The sequence below is a fragment of the Miniopterus natalensis genome, chromosome 9, assembly GCF_054644295.1.
Source record: "Miniopterus natalensis isolate mMinNat1 chromosome 9, mMinNat1.hap1, whole genome shotgun sequence".
Taxonomy (NCBI): domain Eukaryota; kingdom Metazoa; phylum Chordata; class Mammalia; order Chiroptera; family Miniopteridae; genus Miniopterus; species Miniopterus natalensis.
This window is the reverse complement of record NC_142089.1, coordinates 76,771,836-76,788,922: the sequence shown is the minus strand read 5'-3', so window position 1 is coordinate 76,788,922 and position 17,087 is coordinate 76,771,836. Positions and strand designations below refer to the sequence as shown.

At 39.6% G+C, this 17,087-nt stretch overlaps 1 protein-coding gene and 1 long non-coding RNA gene across 2 annotated transcripts; one reads left to right on the top strand and one right to left on the bottom strand.

Annotated features, from left to right (window-relative positions):
* The first annotated feature begins 770 nt into the window (after window positions 1-770).
* Window positions 771-1,495, top strand: LOC107528728 (uncharacterized). The gene is made up of 2 exons (XR_001602401.2): window positions 771-1,213; window positions 1,313-1,495. It is a non-coding gene; the product is annotated as an uncharacterized LOC107528728 (long non-coding RNA).
* A 4,065-nt stretch (window positions 1,496-5,560) lies between these two features.
* FAM217A (family with sequence similarity 217 member A) lies at window positions 5,561-16,540 on the bottom strand. Its single transcript, XM_016201872.2, has 6 exons — window positions 15,729-16,540; window positions 14,023-14,107; window positions 13,845-13,858; window positions 13,149-13,223; window positions 9,917-9,984; window positions 5,561-7,114 (listed from the first exon to the last, which is right to left on the bottom strand). Exons 1-6 carry the CDS (start codon window positions 15,840-15,842, stop codon window positions 5,896-5,898), a joined length of 1,575 nt encoding a protein of 524 aa, XP_016057358.2. The 5' UTR covers window positions 15,843-16,540; the 3' UTR covers window positions 5,561-5,895.
* Window positions 16,541-17,087: the final 547 nt, after the last annotated feature.

Genomic DNA, 17,087 nt, shown 5'->3' with positions numbered 1-17,087 from the left:
AAACAGTCTATATACATGTTATTAGAATTTGTAGTTTTGCTGAGGCAGGAATTTGGAACTCTGCAAGACCTCTGTTAGATTGAGATCTTTAGTGAATAATCCTTTAAAAACTTGCATTCATGTTTCAGAGTAGCTGTATAGTTTTCAAGTACAATTATCTCATGAAGTTTTTGCTTTATTACACTTTATGGCAAAAATGATATCAAGTGATTGTCAGACTGCAGGGTTCATAAGTCTTAGGACGTAGCTCTCAAAGATGTCTTAGTTCTTTCTGTAGTTGGGGGAATAGTTGAGATTTTAGGAAACAAACATTTTGGACACTGTTCTCTAGGTCTAGACCTTATTCTTAAAGGTTATCAGAAAGTAGGTTGGAGTTTTGAGGCTTTGAAGGGATGGAGCATCTTAAATCTTAAAGCCGTACAGCATTTGTATTCACCCCTAAATCTTTACTAATAGCACTTATTTCCTTATTCCCCAATGCCTATCTCAGCCCACTCTACTTTTTTGCAAAATAACTTTTTAAAAAATATGTCTTTATTGATTTTAGAGAGAGGAGGGGAGGGAGAGAGAAACATCAGTGATGAGAGAGTCATTGATCAGCTGCCTCTGGCCAGGGATCAAGCCCACAACCTGGGCATGGGCCCTGACTGGAAATGGAACCTGTCTCCTCGATCATAGGTCGATGCTCAACTACTGAGCCATGCTCACCCGGGCCTCAAAATAATTTGTTTTAGAAGAATTTTTACCTTTTACCATTATAATCACTTTTCCCTCTAACTAAAATACTCAGGACACTTTTAACAATACAAAAAACGTATGTTTTATGGTATGTAGTAGAGGCAGTGAAATATAATGTTCTCTGATTTGTTCTATGTCTGAAAACAAATACTGTACTTTACTTGGACTTTATCATCATTTTGTAGCAGGACTCTAGGTGGCTAGGTAGAAATAAAATCTGTGAAATGAAACAAAGGAATCACATACCTGAAAATTTAGGCCAAGTAGTTGAGATAAGAAATGTGGGAGATAAGCCAGATATTCAAGTATGTAACTTCCTTCCCTTAGTTATGATGACATCATTAGAAACTGGGCTTCATCAAGTGTTTCTTCATAGCATCATAGTTCAGTCATATTCAACATGAATTTTATCATCTCCTAGATGGAAGGTCCTCCTTATCAAATGTTCAACACAAACTCATCTGTGTTTTCACATGTCAGTAATGTACACCAAATTGAGTTTTCAAATGTTTTCCAGTTATTTTCATTGATGATATCATGGCATCTTTAATTGTTCTTTTCCTTCTATATGTAGGGGGAGGGACTCTTCTGAAGAATCTTTCCGTTTAGTGATCAAGATATGGAAGCTGAACTCTTGAAAATACTCATGTGTATTCTAATTGTTTGTGGTATAATTTGAATTGTAACTTGCATTTTAGCAGTAATGTTCCCAACAAACATATTGAGAAAACATAATAAAGTACGCCTCTTGTTACTATGTTGTCTCCTGATTTTTTCTTTGCCTGGTTATGTTGAGTTTTAAGTTATACACCATTTCTTACCTGATGTTCCCTAGGTGCTGTTTCACTGATGTTCACAGATGTTTCAGAAGTATTCTGTGCCAAAATATGATTGGGAACTGGCGGATTAAAGTTAAATATTTAGAAGTTCTCGGAAGACCTCTGATGTGCTTGTGAGTCTCAGTGAAGAGGAGAGGTGTGAGGGATGCTTTCCTAACTTCATTCTGCCCTTTCACAGAGCCTACAGCTTGGAAGCAGCCAGCTTAGTATGATTATCCTTTCAAACATCAAGACTCTTTCTAAGCAGCTAAGTGCAGAACATACACCAAAGGGTATTGTATTAGTGTTTGTTTTTTTAAAATTTTAATTTATTGGTTTTTTTTCTGTAACTTAATTTTTTTTTTTAATCCTCACCGGAGGATGTTTTTTTTTTCCATTGCTTTTCCGAGAGAGTGGGAGAGAGAGAGAAACATCGATTGGTTGTCTCCTGCACAAAACCCTGACGGGGCCAGGGGAGGAGCCTGCATTTGAGGTACGTTCCCTTGGCTGGACTCGAACCCAGGATCCTTCAGTCTGCGGGCTAGCCACTGAGCAAACCAGCCAGGGCTATTCATGTTCTTTTTACATGTGTTTTTTATTTGGTTTTCCTAGTAATAGAAACATAATAAGCAATGAGATAATTCCCTTTCTGTAAAGATTAAATAAATTGCTTTAGTGCAGATGGGGAAGCCTGACACCCTCAGTCTACTCTTCATTTTCTTCTGAGAAAATGTCTTCAGCATTTTAAAACAGTGAATAAAATACTTAGGAGGTCCTGTGGATCTTTAGCACATGCAAAGCAGGATTGCGGTTGGAGGGCCAGAGTGTCTGGCATGTAGGATGTGCTTGACCCAGCTGGAGCTGCCGCCCCCCAGAGGCTGGTGGACTCTTAGTTTGGTGGAGCCCTGAGTCTTATAAGAAATGGGCCAAGCCCAGTCGGGCGTGGCTCAGCGGTTGTGCATCGACATAGGTTCGATTCCCAGTCAGAGCACATGCCCAGGTTGTGGGCTAGGCAGCAGATCAGTGACTCATCATTGACGTTTCTCTCTTCCCCTCCCCCCTCCTTTCCTCTCTCTGAAATCAATAAAGATGTTAAAAAAAAAAAAAGAAATGGGCCGAGTGGCAGTGGCTCTGGATAGCCTTGTAAAGTACCCGAGTGCAGTTTCTACTTGGGCTGCGGAGGATTAAGAGCTACATAATCATCTAAAGTGGTTGACAAGGGCCGTGCCATCCTGTTTTTATTAGGGAAAGTAATTTGCAGTGTATTGGGCTGGGGAGGGTGTTGCTGCAAACTTTCAAGAGAAAAACCTTTTACATGTGCTTTCTCTTACTGATGGGAAAGTCAGAATTTACGTCAGTTAAGATCCAAAGAGTTAAGGTAAAGTACTGGAGATCTAAACATGGTAATATGAATGAGCAAGCCAAGTTTAACATTTCCTGAACAATTATTTTCATTTATAGTATGTCTCTGTTACAAAGTTTACCAAATGTTTCTTCAAAAATAATGGTGGAAGTTTGTTTTCAACAGCCCTGATAGACAAATATTTTGAATCTGTTTATGACTACATCCCCTCCCAAACCCCGTTGCTCATGGTGAGTTTCTTTTCACCAAAGTCCCACGTGTTGCCTGTTTGAACCAAGCCTGTTGCTCCCACCATTCTACAGTATGGACTTGAGGTGGCTGTGTGTGCTTCCTACACACAACTTGGCCTCATTTTAGGGCTCAGTTTAAACAAAAAATATTCCCGGCAACTATATTTTTACTAAGTGATCATGACATTAAAAATTATTAGGTCCTTTGCTTCATAATTAAAATCAGCAATGCTGCTTGTATTTTTACATAATTAGAGCAATTTTGGTCTCACTGGAAACAATCTGGTAGGTGTTGCAGTAGCTCTTGTTTGTTTAGGTGTAATGGCATCCTAGATCAAGAAGCCTGGCTCCACGAAGAAATTTGCCGTAACCTGTACAACCCTCCCTTTCCCCCCAACATCCCCCCTCAAAGAACCAAAGTAGCCTTCAGTGAGGACCAACCCCATGTGACTCCCGTGAGGCTGCTCCCTCATCACCTGCCTCTAAAAGGCTCCTCCCGCCCGGTTCCCATCTTCCAGGCTCGCTCCCGCTCCTGGTTGTGCTGAACCCAGGGCTTATGCCTTCGTTGCTCCGTATGTGCCTAGAGCCTAGCACGTGCCTCGCAAGAAGTAGGACATTAATCTATGATGAGTTGTTACTCCCGTGACAGTCAACTCGGTGTCGGCGCAGCTCATTCCATTCAGTCTGTCCTGTGTCTCCTATTCTCCCCGGTCTATTTTTTAAATATTGCCAGGCAGTTGGCTCAATCCTCACATGACTATATGAGATAAAAGATCCTCTCCCCACCTTACAAATGAAAGAACAGCGAGGTTAAAGCCCGCCTGCGGCGCTGGAGCGGTTAGTGGTAGAGCCTGGGTGCGAGTTCAGGCCGCTCCGTCACGCACACCAGCCTTCAGCGGTGGGTCAAGTCCATTCCTTAATCAGACTTGGAAGGGTGTCTACCACCTGCCAGGCAGTGACTGTTTGGGACACAGTGGGGAACAAAACAGTCGTATCTCTGCCTGAAGGTTTTACAAATAAACACGACATATTCCTAAGGTGAGGGGATAAAACCCAAACAGGTAAGAAAGGTAGAAATGATAATGGATACAAAGGACTGGTGAGCGAGGGTCAGGACTCAAGTCAGAACTGCGAGAACCAGTGTAAAGACGGTTGGTAGGGGAAAGGAGATCAGTGCCAACCGCAATTAAGTGGAAATAGAAGTTCATATTTGTATTATAATCCTGCAAAAGGGATGTTATGTCACTTGGGATGATGACAGTAATTGTATAGGATTTAGGTAAAATTCTATTATATAACCAGGGATCCTGAACAGCTCAGTTTACCTCCTATTGCTGTGTTGATACGGTTCCAGAAAATTCTTTGAAATTAAAACTAAGCACACTTTCTTTGACCCCTGGGTCTAAGACTGAGCCTTACTCTTTTATTAAAGATAGGGTGGAGGGCGCTTAAACTACAGTTGCTCTCCGTGTTTATTTGAACTACCCTTTTACTCATTCATTCATCTCTAACAAACATTCCATCTTATCTGGGGGATGATACATAAAAAACCCGACTGCCTTTGTGCAGGAGGTTGGGAATGGGGAGAGGCCTTTTACTTTTTGTTTTTATCTTTGGGTAATGTTTGAACTTTTAACCATGTGTGGTTTTATTTTAATGTTTAAGAAAAAACTAAATTCACCAACCATTCACTAAAACCAAAGCACCCCCCAAAATATTCAAACTCTGATCTAAGCATGCCACATCACGTTTTTTTCTTTATAGTGTGTTTCAAAATGTGATCTGAGAACCACCTGCATTCAAATGACCTGGGATATCTGATTATATTGTAGGTCCCAGGCGGCACTCCTGAAGATTGTTTCTGTAAGCCTGCAATTGAACTTTTTTGTTTCCCTGATTCTTAGGTGCAGTAAGTGTCAATCAGTAGTTTCCTTTTTTAGCAGCTAATGAGTTAAGCTTTATCTTAGTTTGAGTTTCAACTAACCAGGGTTAAGACTTCCAGCAACAAAGAGCCTTGGGGGGAAAAATTCCATTAACATGAGATTCTGGCTTCTCTGTGGACAGTGACTTCTTCCCATTTTTCCTTGGACATTTGAAAACTGTTAAATCTAAGTGGAAGAGGGTTGTTTCATGCCTAAACCTACAGTTCAGTCCCAAAGAGAATCAATCTTATTTTCAAATGACAAAGGGCCTAGGAAATGTAAAGTTTAAAAATTCATAGGAGAACCTCAAAGAGCTTGTCTATTAACAAAACAGCAACTTCCTTAGCTTTTAATGGCCAAATACCCAAAAGATAGGTCAAAATAACAGACAAAAGAGATTGTGGAGCTGGGAAGGGAAAGAAAAAAGGTAACCAAGTGGGAAGAATTTTTTTAAAAAATCGCTGATAGAGGTAACTAATAGAACGCAAGAGAAAAATAGCAGCAATATGTCAGCTATGCCATTTATTGATGATGGAACTGTACTGGGAAACAATCACTACAAAAGAACACTCTTTTCAGCAGAATAGTTTACTAAGTGAAACGTTTTGAAACAACATGCAAAAGACTGTTGAATGTGTTACCTTGTGTTGATATATAACCTGATCTCAGCAGTGACTTCCACAGGTTCCACTTCATATCACTTCAAGTAATTTGAGTGTGCGTGGGTGTGTGTGTGTAATACCTGCATCTCGAAATGATGAACCATATTTTAGCTGGGCTTCTTGGAACAGATTTGCTCACATTGAGATGTAAGGGGAAAAATGTTATTTTTGCTCAGTGGGCAAGCACTTACCCTTATCTCTAAATGAAGGCGACAGACAGTTCAGCTTCTGAATATAGGATGGTCTGTTCAATGCTATGTGTTTTCGGTAAAGTTTCTTTTTGGTCCTGGGTGCCTTAATTTCTTCCCTCTGATTTTCAGAAAAAGACAGATGTATGGGTGAAACTGGTATTAGAGACCTTGTTGGCAGACAAGGTCTTGTTGATACCACTTTAACCAGTGATTGAGTTGACTGGGCAGTAGTGGGATTGGTTGAGAGTTCTTGGCATGGATTTAAAATGGAGCTTTGGGGATTCTTAAAGTCATCATAAGTTGCCATCAATTGTTTTGTTGTGGATGAGCTTTTTAGAGATGGTGGTCTAGAATTCCATTTATATTTGTCAGCACTGCTCCAATTCCATTTTGAAGCATTTTGTTCAAGCTTGCAAGAACCAGAAGTCTTTATTCTTTTTTCTCTAGTTTTATCTACACAAGTTATCTGAAGATTTACAGAGTCAGAAAGTTTTGGCTGTCTCATTTTGGGTATAGTTTTGGAGGAAAAAGGTCGTTCGGTAACTGCTGGAGTACAGAAGGTAGTTTGTAATCTTGGCCTCTCTTTTTGTATAGTCATATGTTGTAATCGTTCCATTTCCAATAAACGAGTTATCAAATGTTCAATACAGCTTTCGGGAGATTCCACTGTTGCTTTCCAATTTTCCGATTTTGAGAAGGCTAATTTGTGCAAGTCCAGAGTATTGAGAGGAGGAGGGAGAAAATCAGGATATGGAAATACTTCACTTGATTCCTCTGTGAAAGATTCTTCAACATTTTCTATTGTTTCTGGCTTTAAGTTCAGGTCCATCTTTTTAAAATAGCTGAGTAAAGTATCATTTGCCTTTTCATTTTCTGACAAATCACTTTCATCTGTTACAATTTCTTCTACACTGCTGTTTCTATACTTCAAATTCCAATTTGGAGCAGATAAAGTTTCACCATTGTTGTTTTCTATAGCTGAACATAAATTAATAAGAACCTCATTTTTGTCCTTAAAAAAGTCTCCAACAGCATAGGGCCAGCAGAGACCTAATGGCGTCGGCAGTTCAGAGTAAGAACCAACTTGCTTATCAGCTGGAGCACTTGTTAGTGAGTGGTTCAGAGTGAAGAGCCTTATGGGATTGTTGGTTGTATTAAAGCCAATTTCCATTGAAGGTTTTTTGAAATCCCTTAAAAATGATTTAATTAATGAATAGCTTGTTGACTAGAATTAAAATGCTATTAAATGATAATATGTAACCTTTGTTAAAAACTAGTTAATGTTTAGTTCCTAATGGCATGTGTATCTATCTTAACAGAAATATGCTAATTTCCAAATATGCTCTAACTGTATCCAACTATGTACATTTTTAAAGTATTGATTAAAATATTAGCTGGGCATCCCCTGGTGCATGCACAGGTAATGAGATCATTATAACTACAAATGTTTAACTGTGGCTATGAATGGCCATTAGGTTAAAAGTGGCTAATTATATCTATTGCCTGTGAATATATTGTACATGCAATTATGCTGCGTGAAAAGGAGGCTGTCCAACTCAGACTGAAATTATAGTGAAATGTTTACTGACCCAGAATTAGATAAAAGGAAACTCTTAAAGAAAGTAATTAGGTTACTTAATAAAGGATTCTACTTTAGCCATTGTGTGTGTGTTGTTTTTTTAAAATTATTCTAACAAAAAAGGATGTGAAACAATGTCTATCAAACAAAAATTACCCCAGATATAGGCCATAGTAACTTTCACCTGATGGTGCTCTTTTGCTTTAGGAGTAAATACTTCTGGGTATTACGTTAAAATGAAAACTGCAAAAGAGCAGTGCCAAAGAATACAGAGTTTAGTTTGTAGTTAGTTTTTTGTCTTTTTAAAAAATATGTCTTTATTGATTTCAGAGAGGGGAAGGGAGAGGGAGTGAGAGAAGCATCAATGATGAGAGAGTCATTGATCGGCTGCCTCCTGCACACTCCCCACTGGGGATCGAGCCCGCAACCTGGGCATGTGCCCTGACCCAGAATCGAACCTTGATCTCCTGAATCACAGGTCAATGCTTATCCACTGAGCCACGCTGGCTGAGCTGTAGTTAGTTTTTTTTAAAACTTACTAGAAATACTGACATTGAAAGATTTGATCCATTAATTAACATATATACATGGTGTTCCAAAAATATATATACACAATTTAAATAATTATAAAGGCAGTGTTTATTAAAATACATTTCATTTTCAAAATGCAACAGAACCTACAGACATTGTGGGTATATATTTTTGGGGAGATACCCTGTATATAGTTTCATTATCATCTTGCTTTTGTTAAAGCCAGTTTACATTAAAGATAGCAAAGTAATCTTGAAAGCTTCTGAAAAATATTTTCATTTCTACAGAAAATGGTAAAAATTCATTCATTTAGTTAAATATTAGGTATACTGACTTGCTTTTGAAAAACCACAGAAAAATTACTTTATATCTGCAAATGGTCAGAGACACAATCCTATAGTGTAGTAAAAAGAGCATGGACTTTGGAGACAGAAGGCCTAGGTTTGAACCCCTCTGCCGCCGGTGAGCACAATGGAAATGAGAATGCCTGCCTTGGAGGTGCTCTAAGAAATAAGACGATTATATGAACGTACTCTGCACAAACGTTAAACACTGAGTGAAAGTTACCATTACTTTTATTCTCTTTACTTGTTGATTGTATATTGAAGAGGAAAATCTCCGTAATGAAATATTTCATTGATACCAAGTTTCCAACTCTGCATTATTAGGCCTTCCCAGTATTAACGGCAAATGCTTATTGAACCTATTATTTTGTTTAGTCCTGACAACAACCCCATGAAACTGGCACTTTTATTTCCTGCCTTTTATGAGTAAGGAAACTGAGGCAAGGCTGGTTAAGGTCACACATCTAGTAAGTGATGGAGCTGGGATTTAAACTCGTGGGAGGATCCCATGTGTGTGATCCTAGCCTGCACTCTACTGTTCCCTCTTCTGTTGGTTAGTAAGATAGAATTCATTTCGTTTGACCTCTTACCTTGAAATCCTTGTTCCCAGCTGATTTCTTTCTTACTAAGTAGCCTTTCCTATCCCCTCAACATCGACATTTCCTTAGGACATTAATCAGTACAACCCCTTTGGCACTTTTTGGGTTTCACCCTTCAAAGTTTAGCAGTAGGTGAGTTTATTCTGAGCCTCACAGAGGTAAAAACCCTCTGACTAGGAGATAGCTGCTATCAAGGAACCATCCCATTGTCAAAACTGCATACAAAAGAGAGGGACAGAACTCAAGTGCCCCGTTAAGTAATATACTGTATATAAAAGTGACACAATGGCGTTCAATAAACGTTAATTTCCAAATAACAGTAATCTGCATTTTTAAGAAATGTTATAGCTGATTCCAATGCATACTAAAGTTTAAGAACCAAAAAATAAGAATTCAAATCCAGGTAAGGTCTGAGAAGCAATATCCTATAGCGGTTATGAGCATGAATCCAGCTACTTTTACATTCTGCTTCTACCATTTATTACTTGTATGGCTTTGGGTAAGTTCCTTAACTTGCCATCTTGCCTCAGTGTCCTCATCTGTCAAACAGGGATGATGATAACAGTACCTACCTTATGGGATTGTTGTGAGGGTTAAATGAGTTAATACATATAAGAAATTAAACTTGTTGCTGGCACATGGAATATTACTGTCCTGGTACAATTCCTTTTCCCCTCAATAAGAGTTCAGACTCTAACCATATTCTAAACCCTCACTGTAATAGCGTAGGAAACTCACAAGCACCCATATATTGATTATCTCTGTGGTGTCTGCCAGTCACTTTCTAGTTTAGTGTGTGTTTCTATAATTTCCCATTATTTTGACATAATACTTTTTTCTTCTGGTTGTTTTTTGTTCTAATATTTCAGATAAATAGTTAACTCATGTGTATCTAAATTTATTTCACTAATAAAGGGGTTTACAAAAATATCCTCTCACCTGTTGTCCATGGTACTTCCTTCTTTAAGATGATAACTCCCTAAGTGAAATATCCCTTGTTTACTATTCTGATAAGAGAAAAGTCATGGACAACATTTTAGTAGCATGCATTTAAAAAACAACAACAACAAGAAAAGCCCAGAGTAAGTAGAAGGAAGGAAATAATAAAGATCAGAGCAGAAATAAATGACATAGAGACTAAAAAATTAATACAAAAGATCAATGAACCCAAGAGCTGGTTCTTTGAAAAGATAACCAAGATTGATAAACCTTTAGCCAGACTCATCAAGAAACAAAAAGAGAAAGGACCCAAATAAAATAGAAATGAAAGAGGCGAAGTAACAACTGACGCCATAGAAATACAAAGCATTGTAAGAAAATACTATGAACAACTATACACCACCAAGCTGGACAACCTGGATGAAATGGACAAATTCCTAGAAAAAAACAACCTTCCAAAACTCAGTCAGGAAGAGTCAGAAAGCCTGAATAGGCCTATAACTGGTGATGAAGTTGAAGCAGTAATCAAAGGGCTCCCAGCACACAAAAGCCCTGGCCTGGATGGCTTCACAGGTGAGTTGTACCAAACATTCAAAGAACTAACACCTATCCTCCTCAAACTATTCCAAAAAATCCAAGAGGAAGGAACACTTCCAAGCTCTTTTTATGAGGCCAGCATTAGCCTAATTCCAAACCAGATAAAGACACTAAAGAGAGAATTCCAGGTCAATAATCCTGGTGAACATAGATGGTAAAATCCTCAACAAAATATTAGCAAATGGGATCCAGCAATATATTAAAAAGGTCATACAACATAACCAAGTGGGATTTATTCCAGGAATGCAAGGCTGGTATAATACTTGCAAATCAATAAACGTGATACATCACATAAACAAATTGAAAGACAAAAATCACATGATCATATCAATAGACCCAGAAAAGGCATTTGACAAAATCTAACATCCATTTTTCATAAAAACTCTCAGCAAAGTGGGAATAGAGGGCTCATATTTCAACATAATAAAGGCCATATATGACAATCCTACAGCCAACATCATACTCAATGGTCAAAAACTAAAACATTTCCTCTAAGAACAGGAACAAGACAGGGGTGCCCACTTTCACCACTCTTATTCAACACAGTACTGGAAGTCCTGGCCACAGTGATCACACAAGAAGAAAACATAAAAGGCATCCAAATTGGAAAGGAGGAAGTAAAACTGTCATTATCTGCAGATGACATGATACTGTACATAGAAAATCATAAAGACTCCACCAAAAAACTACTAGATTTAATAAATGAATTCAGCAAGGTAGCAGGATACAAAATTAACAACTAGAAATCAATGGCATTTTTATACACCAATAATGAACTCTCAGAAAGAGGAACTAAAAAAACAATCCCATGTACCATTGCAACAAAAAATTAAGATACTTAGGAATAAACTTAACCAAGGAGGTAAAAGGCCTGTACTAGGAAAACTAGAGGATGTTGCAAAAAGACATAGAGGAAGATATAAACAAGTGGAAGAATATACGATGTTCATGGATTGGAAGAATTAACATCAATAAAATGTCCGTACTACTCAAAGCAATCTATAGATTCAATGCAATCCCTATTAAAATACCAACAGCATATTTCACAAATATAGAACAAACACTTCAAAAATTTATATGGAAACAAAAAAGACCTCGAATAACCACAGCAATCTTGAGAGGGAAGAACAAAGTTGGTGGGATCACAATACCAGATATCAAGTTATACTACAAAGGCACTGTAATTAAAACAGCCTGGTACTGGCACAAGAACAGACACATAGATCAGTAGAACAGAACAGAGAACCCAAAAATCTACCCAAGCCATTACACTCAATATTTGACAAAAGAGGCAAGAACATACAATGGAGTAAAGACAGTCTCTTCAATAAATGGTGTTGGGAAAATTGGACAGGTACATGCAAAAAAATGAAACTAGATCACCAACTTACACCATAAAAATAAACTCAAAATGGAAGAAAGACTTAAATGTAAGACATGAAACCATAAAAGAAAACTTAGGCAGAAAAATCTCAGACATCTCTCGTAGCAATATGTTTGCCAATACATCTCCTCGGCCAACAGAAACAAAGGAGAAAATAAACAAATGGGACTATATCAAAATTAAAAGCTTCTGCACAGCAAAAGAAACATCAACAAAACAAAAAGGGAGCCCACTGTATGGGAGAACATATTTACCAATAACACATCTGATAAAGAGTTAATACCTAAAATCTATAAGGAACTCATACAACTTAACAAAAGGAAGACTTACAATCCAATTAAAAAATGGGCAAAGGACCTAAATACACACTTCTCCAAAGAGGACATGCAGATGGCCAAGAGACACATGAAAAAAGGCTCAAAGTCACTAATCATCAGAGATGCAAATTAAAACCACAATGAGGTATCGCCTCACACCTGCCAGAATGGCTCCATCAACAAGTCAACAAACAACAAGTGCTGGCAAGTATATGGAGAAAAGGGAACCCTAATACACTGTGGGAATGCAGACTGGTGCAGCCACTGTGGAAAACAGTATGGAGGTTCCTCAAATTAAAAATTGACCTGCCATTTAACCCAGTGATCCCACTTCTAGGAATATTCTAACAAACCCAAAACACCAATCAGAAAGAACTTATGCACCCCCATGTTCATAGCAGCATTATTTACAATAGCTAAGATCTGTAAACAGCCCAGGTGCCCATCAGTAGCTGAGTGGATGAAAAAGCTGTGGGACATTCACACCATGGAGTACTGTGCCGCTGTAAGAAAGAAGGCTCTCTTACCCTTTGGCGCAGCATGGATGGACCTGGAAAGGATTATGCTAAGCGAAATAAGCCAGTCAGAGAAAGACAAGTACCATGTGATCTCACTCATATGTGGAATATAATAAACAAAATAAACTGATGAAGAATATAAATCCAAAGACACAGAAGCATGGAACAGGCTGAGGGATCTCAGAGGGAAGGCAGGGGTGGGGGAGTGGGTGGGGAGAGATTAGTGAAAGAATTTATATGCTTAATTGCGTAACCTATGGACAGAGGCATTGGTATGGAGAAAGACTGGAGGTGTGGTGGATGTGAGGTAGAGGAGATCAATGGGGGGAAAAAGGGACATCTGTAATACTTTCAAAAATAAAGATAAATAAAAAAAATAATACTTTAGGGAAGGAGTATTATGAATAAAATCCCACCTGTGTTCTTTTGTGAGCATGCTCTGACAAGTTCAGTTCTAGCATCAGTTGCTCTACTGGAATTTCCAAATGGTTCTATAAAGCAGCAGAAGACTTTTAAACACAGTATATCTCTGTTCCTTACTCTTGTTCTAAGACTGATACTTTTTGTAACTGAGGAATATATAGTTCCAATCAAGAAATATATAGTGAAATCCTATAATATTCCCTTAAATACATACAAATATTATTTTTTACTGACTTCAGCAGGAATTAGTATAATCTTATAAAGACCAACTAAACAGTGTTGTCTAATGAGACTTGAATACTATCATCTGTATTTTACTAAGAGTTAAAAGTGTTTTATATTTTAATTTAAAAAAGTAAATGAAAGATTAATTTTCTCACTACTTCAAAATAAAATATTAACCATTTCAATTGCTTTAAGATATCTTTTGGCAATGACTAGAAAACACTATATTCACTGCAAAGTTGATTTCCATTTATAGTATTATATATTAAAAAAACTTAACATAATAAAATATTAATTTAAAGACCAATTTGCAGCCCTGTAAAAAATCAATGGCTTTGACTTGATTAAAGAATTTTATAGAAATGAAATATAAAGTTTAACTTTGAGTAAATACTTTTTTTAACGAACATATAATTTTAAAATCATGTTTAGTGAATTATTTAAAGCCAAACATTTATCCTTACCTTGTTAATTTTGCCTGAAAGAATGTGTATAAAAACATAACAATTAATAATTACATAAAACTGGTTGTACTAAAAACAAACCCCCTTTAATATGAGTGGTTATTCATATTATACATATGAATACTTTTTCATATATTTATAAATATAAGTATAAACATACACATCGAGGACTTCTTACCACCTGCTGCACTATCCCTTCCAGGTGGGAGGTTTTTATTTTCAGGGACAGGTACTTCTGAATCCAAATTCCAGTGAGATAAGTTCTAAAACAATATTTGTTTTAGGATAAACTTAATGTTAAGAAAATTTTAAAAGCTCAAGTACATAATTTGACATGTCCTTTGGGTAGAGTGTAACAAAAGGCACAAAGCTTCATGACCCGTGTACTTCATATAAGGGTACTACCAGCATATTTGAGGAGTATGAATCTCTCATCAAGTTATTATCAAGTCATTATCAGTTTGATAACACTTATTAGGAAATAAAAAGGCTTTTACAATAACTTATGGTTTCACTCTCACTTCGTTAAAAATAATGGCACATAGATTTTCAAAACTGAGTTTAAAAATATAATAAAATGTCCACTCCATTGTGTCTCTGGCACATAATGGCAAATTCACCACATCTGTATCTGAGTGCCAGATCTGAGAGCCTATAAAATCTTTCCATCAACCAAAGAAAATTCTCTAATCCTCACATTATACTCAATACTGGCCAGCCCGCTACTCATTCTGGACCTCAGATGGTGAAAACACTCAGGAAATACTCAAAAAAAAGCCAAACAATGAATTAGAAAATGTATTCATATCGACTGAGTATTTATGTTCCAGGCATTGTGCTGAGTGCTATGGGGGAAAAAAAAAATAAAAGCAGGATGTGTAGGAGAAGGTGTAATAATTAATCCTGGAAAAGGGAACATGAGGAGGTGATTAGTTTATTTTTTTTTAAAGTATTTTTTTTTTAGAAGTGAAGTCAGTTTTTTTTGTAAATTAAACTCTAAGCAATATACAAAGACGATGCCAGGTAGTATGAAGTGTCATCCCCATGCTAAGGAGGAACAGAGAGAATTAAGCTTAAATACAATGTGAGGATTTAACTGATCCGCAAAGATCGTCTCTTGATAGGAAGGAGAGTTGACTCTTGGGAGGTAGGCTGTAGATTCTCTTTGGTGGTGTTTGAAAAAATAAAATGAGTAAATTGTTCTCTGCTCTCTGAAATAATATGTTATAGGTCTCATCTCTATGTGAGAATTACCTGGGGAGCTTTTTAAGAAGTAATACTTGAAAAAATACTACGAATTCTGATTTAGGAGCTTGAGGCTAAGGCCAGGTATCTGTACTTTTAAATCTGTCCCTGACAGACTCTCAAGGTTCTCCCAGCCATGCCTGTGACCCTGGTCCACTGATGTACACATTAAAGAGGGAGAGAAATATCCTTCAATTAGCATGGCAAAGGGACGCTGATGAACTGTGCTGTTGAGATCATACAATAAAATTAATATAACCAGGTTTGTCAACGACACATGAAGCCAAGTCGGCTGCGGTCTCCTTCCAGGTTGGGACTGCTTATTCTTTTTGATGTCCCACCTGCTTTACCAATACTTTTCACAAGATATGTGGGAGGAAATAAAACAAAATCCAATTGTAATCGGCAACGTCTGGCGATTTGGAGAGAAGCTGATTAGCTTTTTCTTTGTTACAAGAAATAAAAATTTTCCATTTGATATCCCAGATGTGCCAAGGGGAAAGCCCAGGACAAAGTGCTTAGGAAGGGACAGCAGCCAGGGACCTCAGCGGTAAGATTCAATGGGACTCAGGTCTTAACAGTGGGAGCTGCTGCCCCAGTGCTCAAGGTCAACAGCAAGGTCAACAGCGCCTGGCTTACCTCCTGAGAGATGTTTGACACAGGCAGGCTGGTGCCATAGTTCTCACCATTTCTTCTCCCCATCTTGCTCCTCTGGGTCCTTAAAATCCTGTACAGGTTGTGGAACAGGCGCATGTATGCGTAAGGTACAACAATGATTTAAAGAAAGCATGAGCTTTGGCTCCCCATCTAAAGGAGATTAAGAAAATATTTAGAAAGCAGAAGAAAGGGACTATGAGGGTAGGGCGGGGGTAACAAACACAATCAACCAGAAACAAGGGGCAAGCTAGGCCGAAAAAGGGCCAGGGAGGGGAAAGTGCAGAGACAAAAGAAATTGGATTAGGAATTATTAAGGTCTGAGATGACAAAGGAAAGATTATCAGACAGGAAAATAAAATACAAATTACAAAAATATATGGTGAATTATCTGGAACTTCTAAACCCTTGTAATCACCCAAAATAGGTGCTCCATGTAAAAGCAGAATCGAGCTCACGGGCGGACAGAGGAAGTCCCCGAGCATGTTTCAGACACTAAAAGGCCCGCGGGACCAAACGCTGCTTCCACACCAAACTATCCTGGTGTCCAAAGCCCACTGCTGCTGGAGAGGAAAGTATCGGAGAAACGTGAGAAAACAAGAAAAGCAGTCGCTGGATCCGGGTGGGGCAGTCACAGAGCGAAGCACCGCGGTGGTCGGGATCTTTGCTAATCTTTACATTTTATTGCCTCCTGGGGGGCTGCATCCTGGAGAAATGGAAAACTCGGCCGGGCAAGTTCTGAGTCCGTGAGCGCCGGTCCCCCTGCTCCCGGCCGGGCGCTGGGGCGGAGGAAGGAGGCGGGCTCCCGGGGCAACCAGGCGGGCGCCCTGGAGGAGGCACGGGGCGCCTGGACACGGCCACGGCGCGGGGGGGAGCCCAGAGACCCGGGGCCTTGGTGACGGGCAGTCCCGGGAGGGAGCTTCAGGGGCGGGGAGCCGGGGGCGGGCCCCGGAGGAGGGCTGGGGGTGCACAGCCGGCGGGAGGCCCCCCTCCCGGGCAGTGGCGGCTCGGGGGGCGCGGGGCCCGGCCTCTTACCCCACCGCGTCGCAGGCCCACGTGTCGTCGCCCGCGTCGTCTCCCAGCGCGCTGCCGCCCCGCGGGCCCGGGCCCTCCGCGTGCGGGGCGCACGGCTGGCCCGGCGCCTCCTCCGGCTCGGCCTTCCTGCAGCGGGGACAGGGCGGGCAGCGGGCGGCGGGCGGGAGGGCAGCGGGCGGGCAGCGGGCGGCGGGCGGGCGGGGGCTCCCGCGGCGCCGGGCGAGACCAGCCGCAGCGGGGCCGCGGCTCCGCTGGCTTCCCCCGGGCCCGGTCGCCCCGCAACGACCGTCGAGCGTGGGCGCCCACGAC

Coding starts and splice junctions, on each gene's coding strand:
- FAM217A (XM_016201872.2), bottom strand. CDS start 15,842: ATGCGCCTGTTCCACAACCTGTACAGGATTTTAAGGACCCAGAGGAGC. Junction 9,985..13,148: donor ATGCTCACAAAAGAACACAG/GTGGGATTTTAT, acceptor TTCTCTTATCAG/AATAGTAAACAAGGGATATT. Junction 7,115..9,916: donor GGAAGTACCATGGACAACAG/GTGAGAGGATAT, acceptor ATCATTTTTAAG/GGATTTCAAAAAACCTTCAA.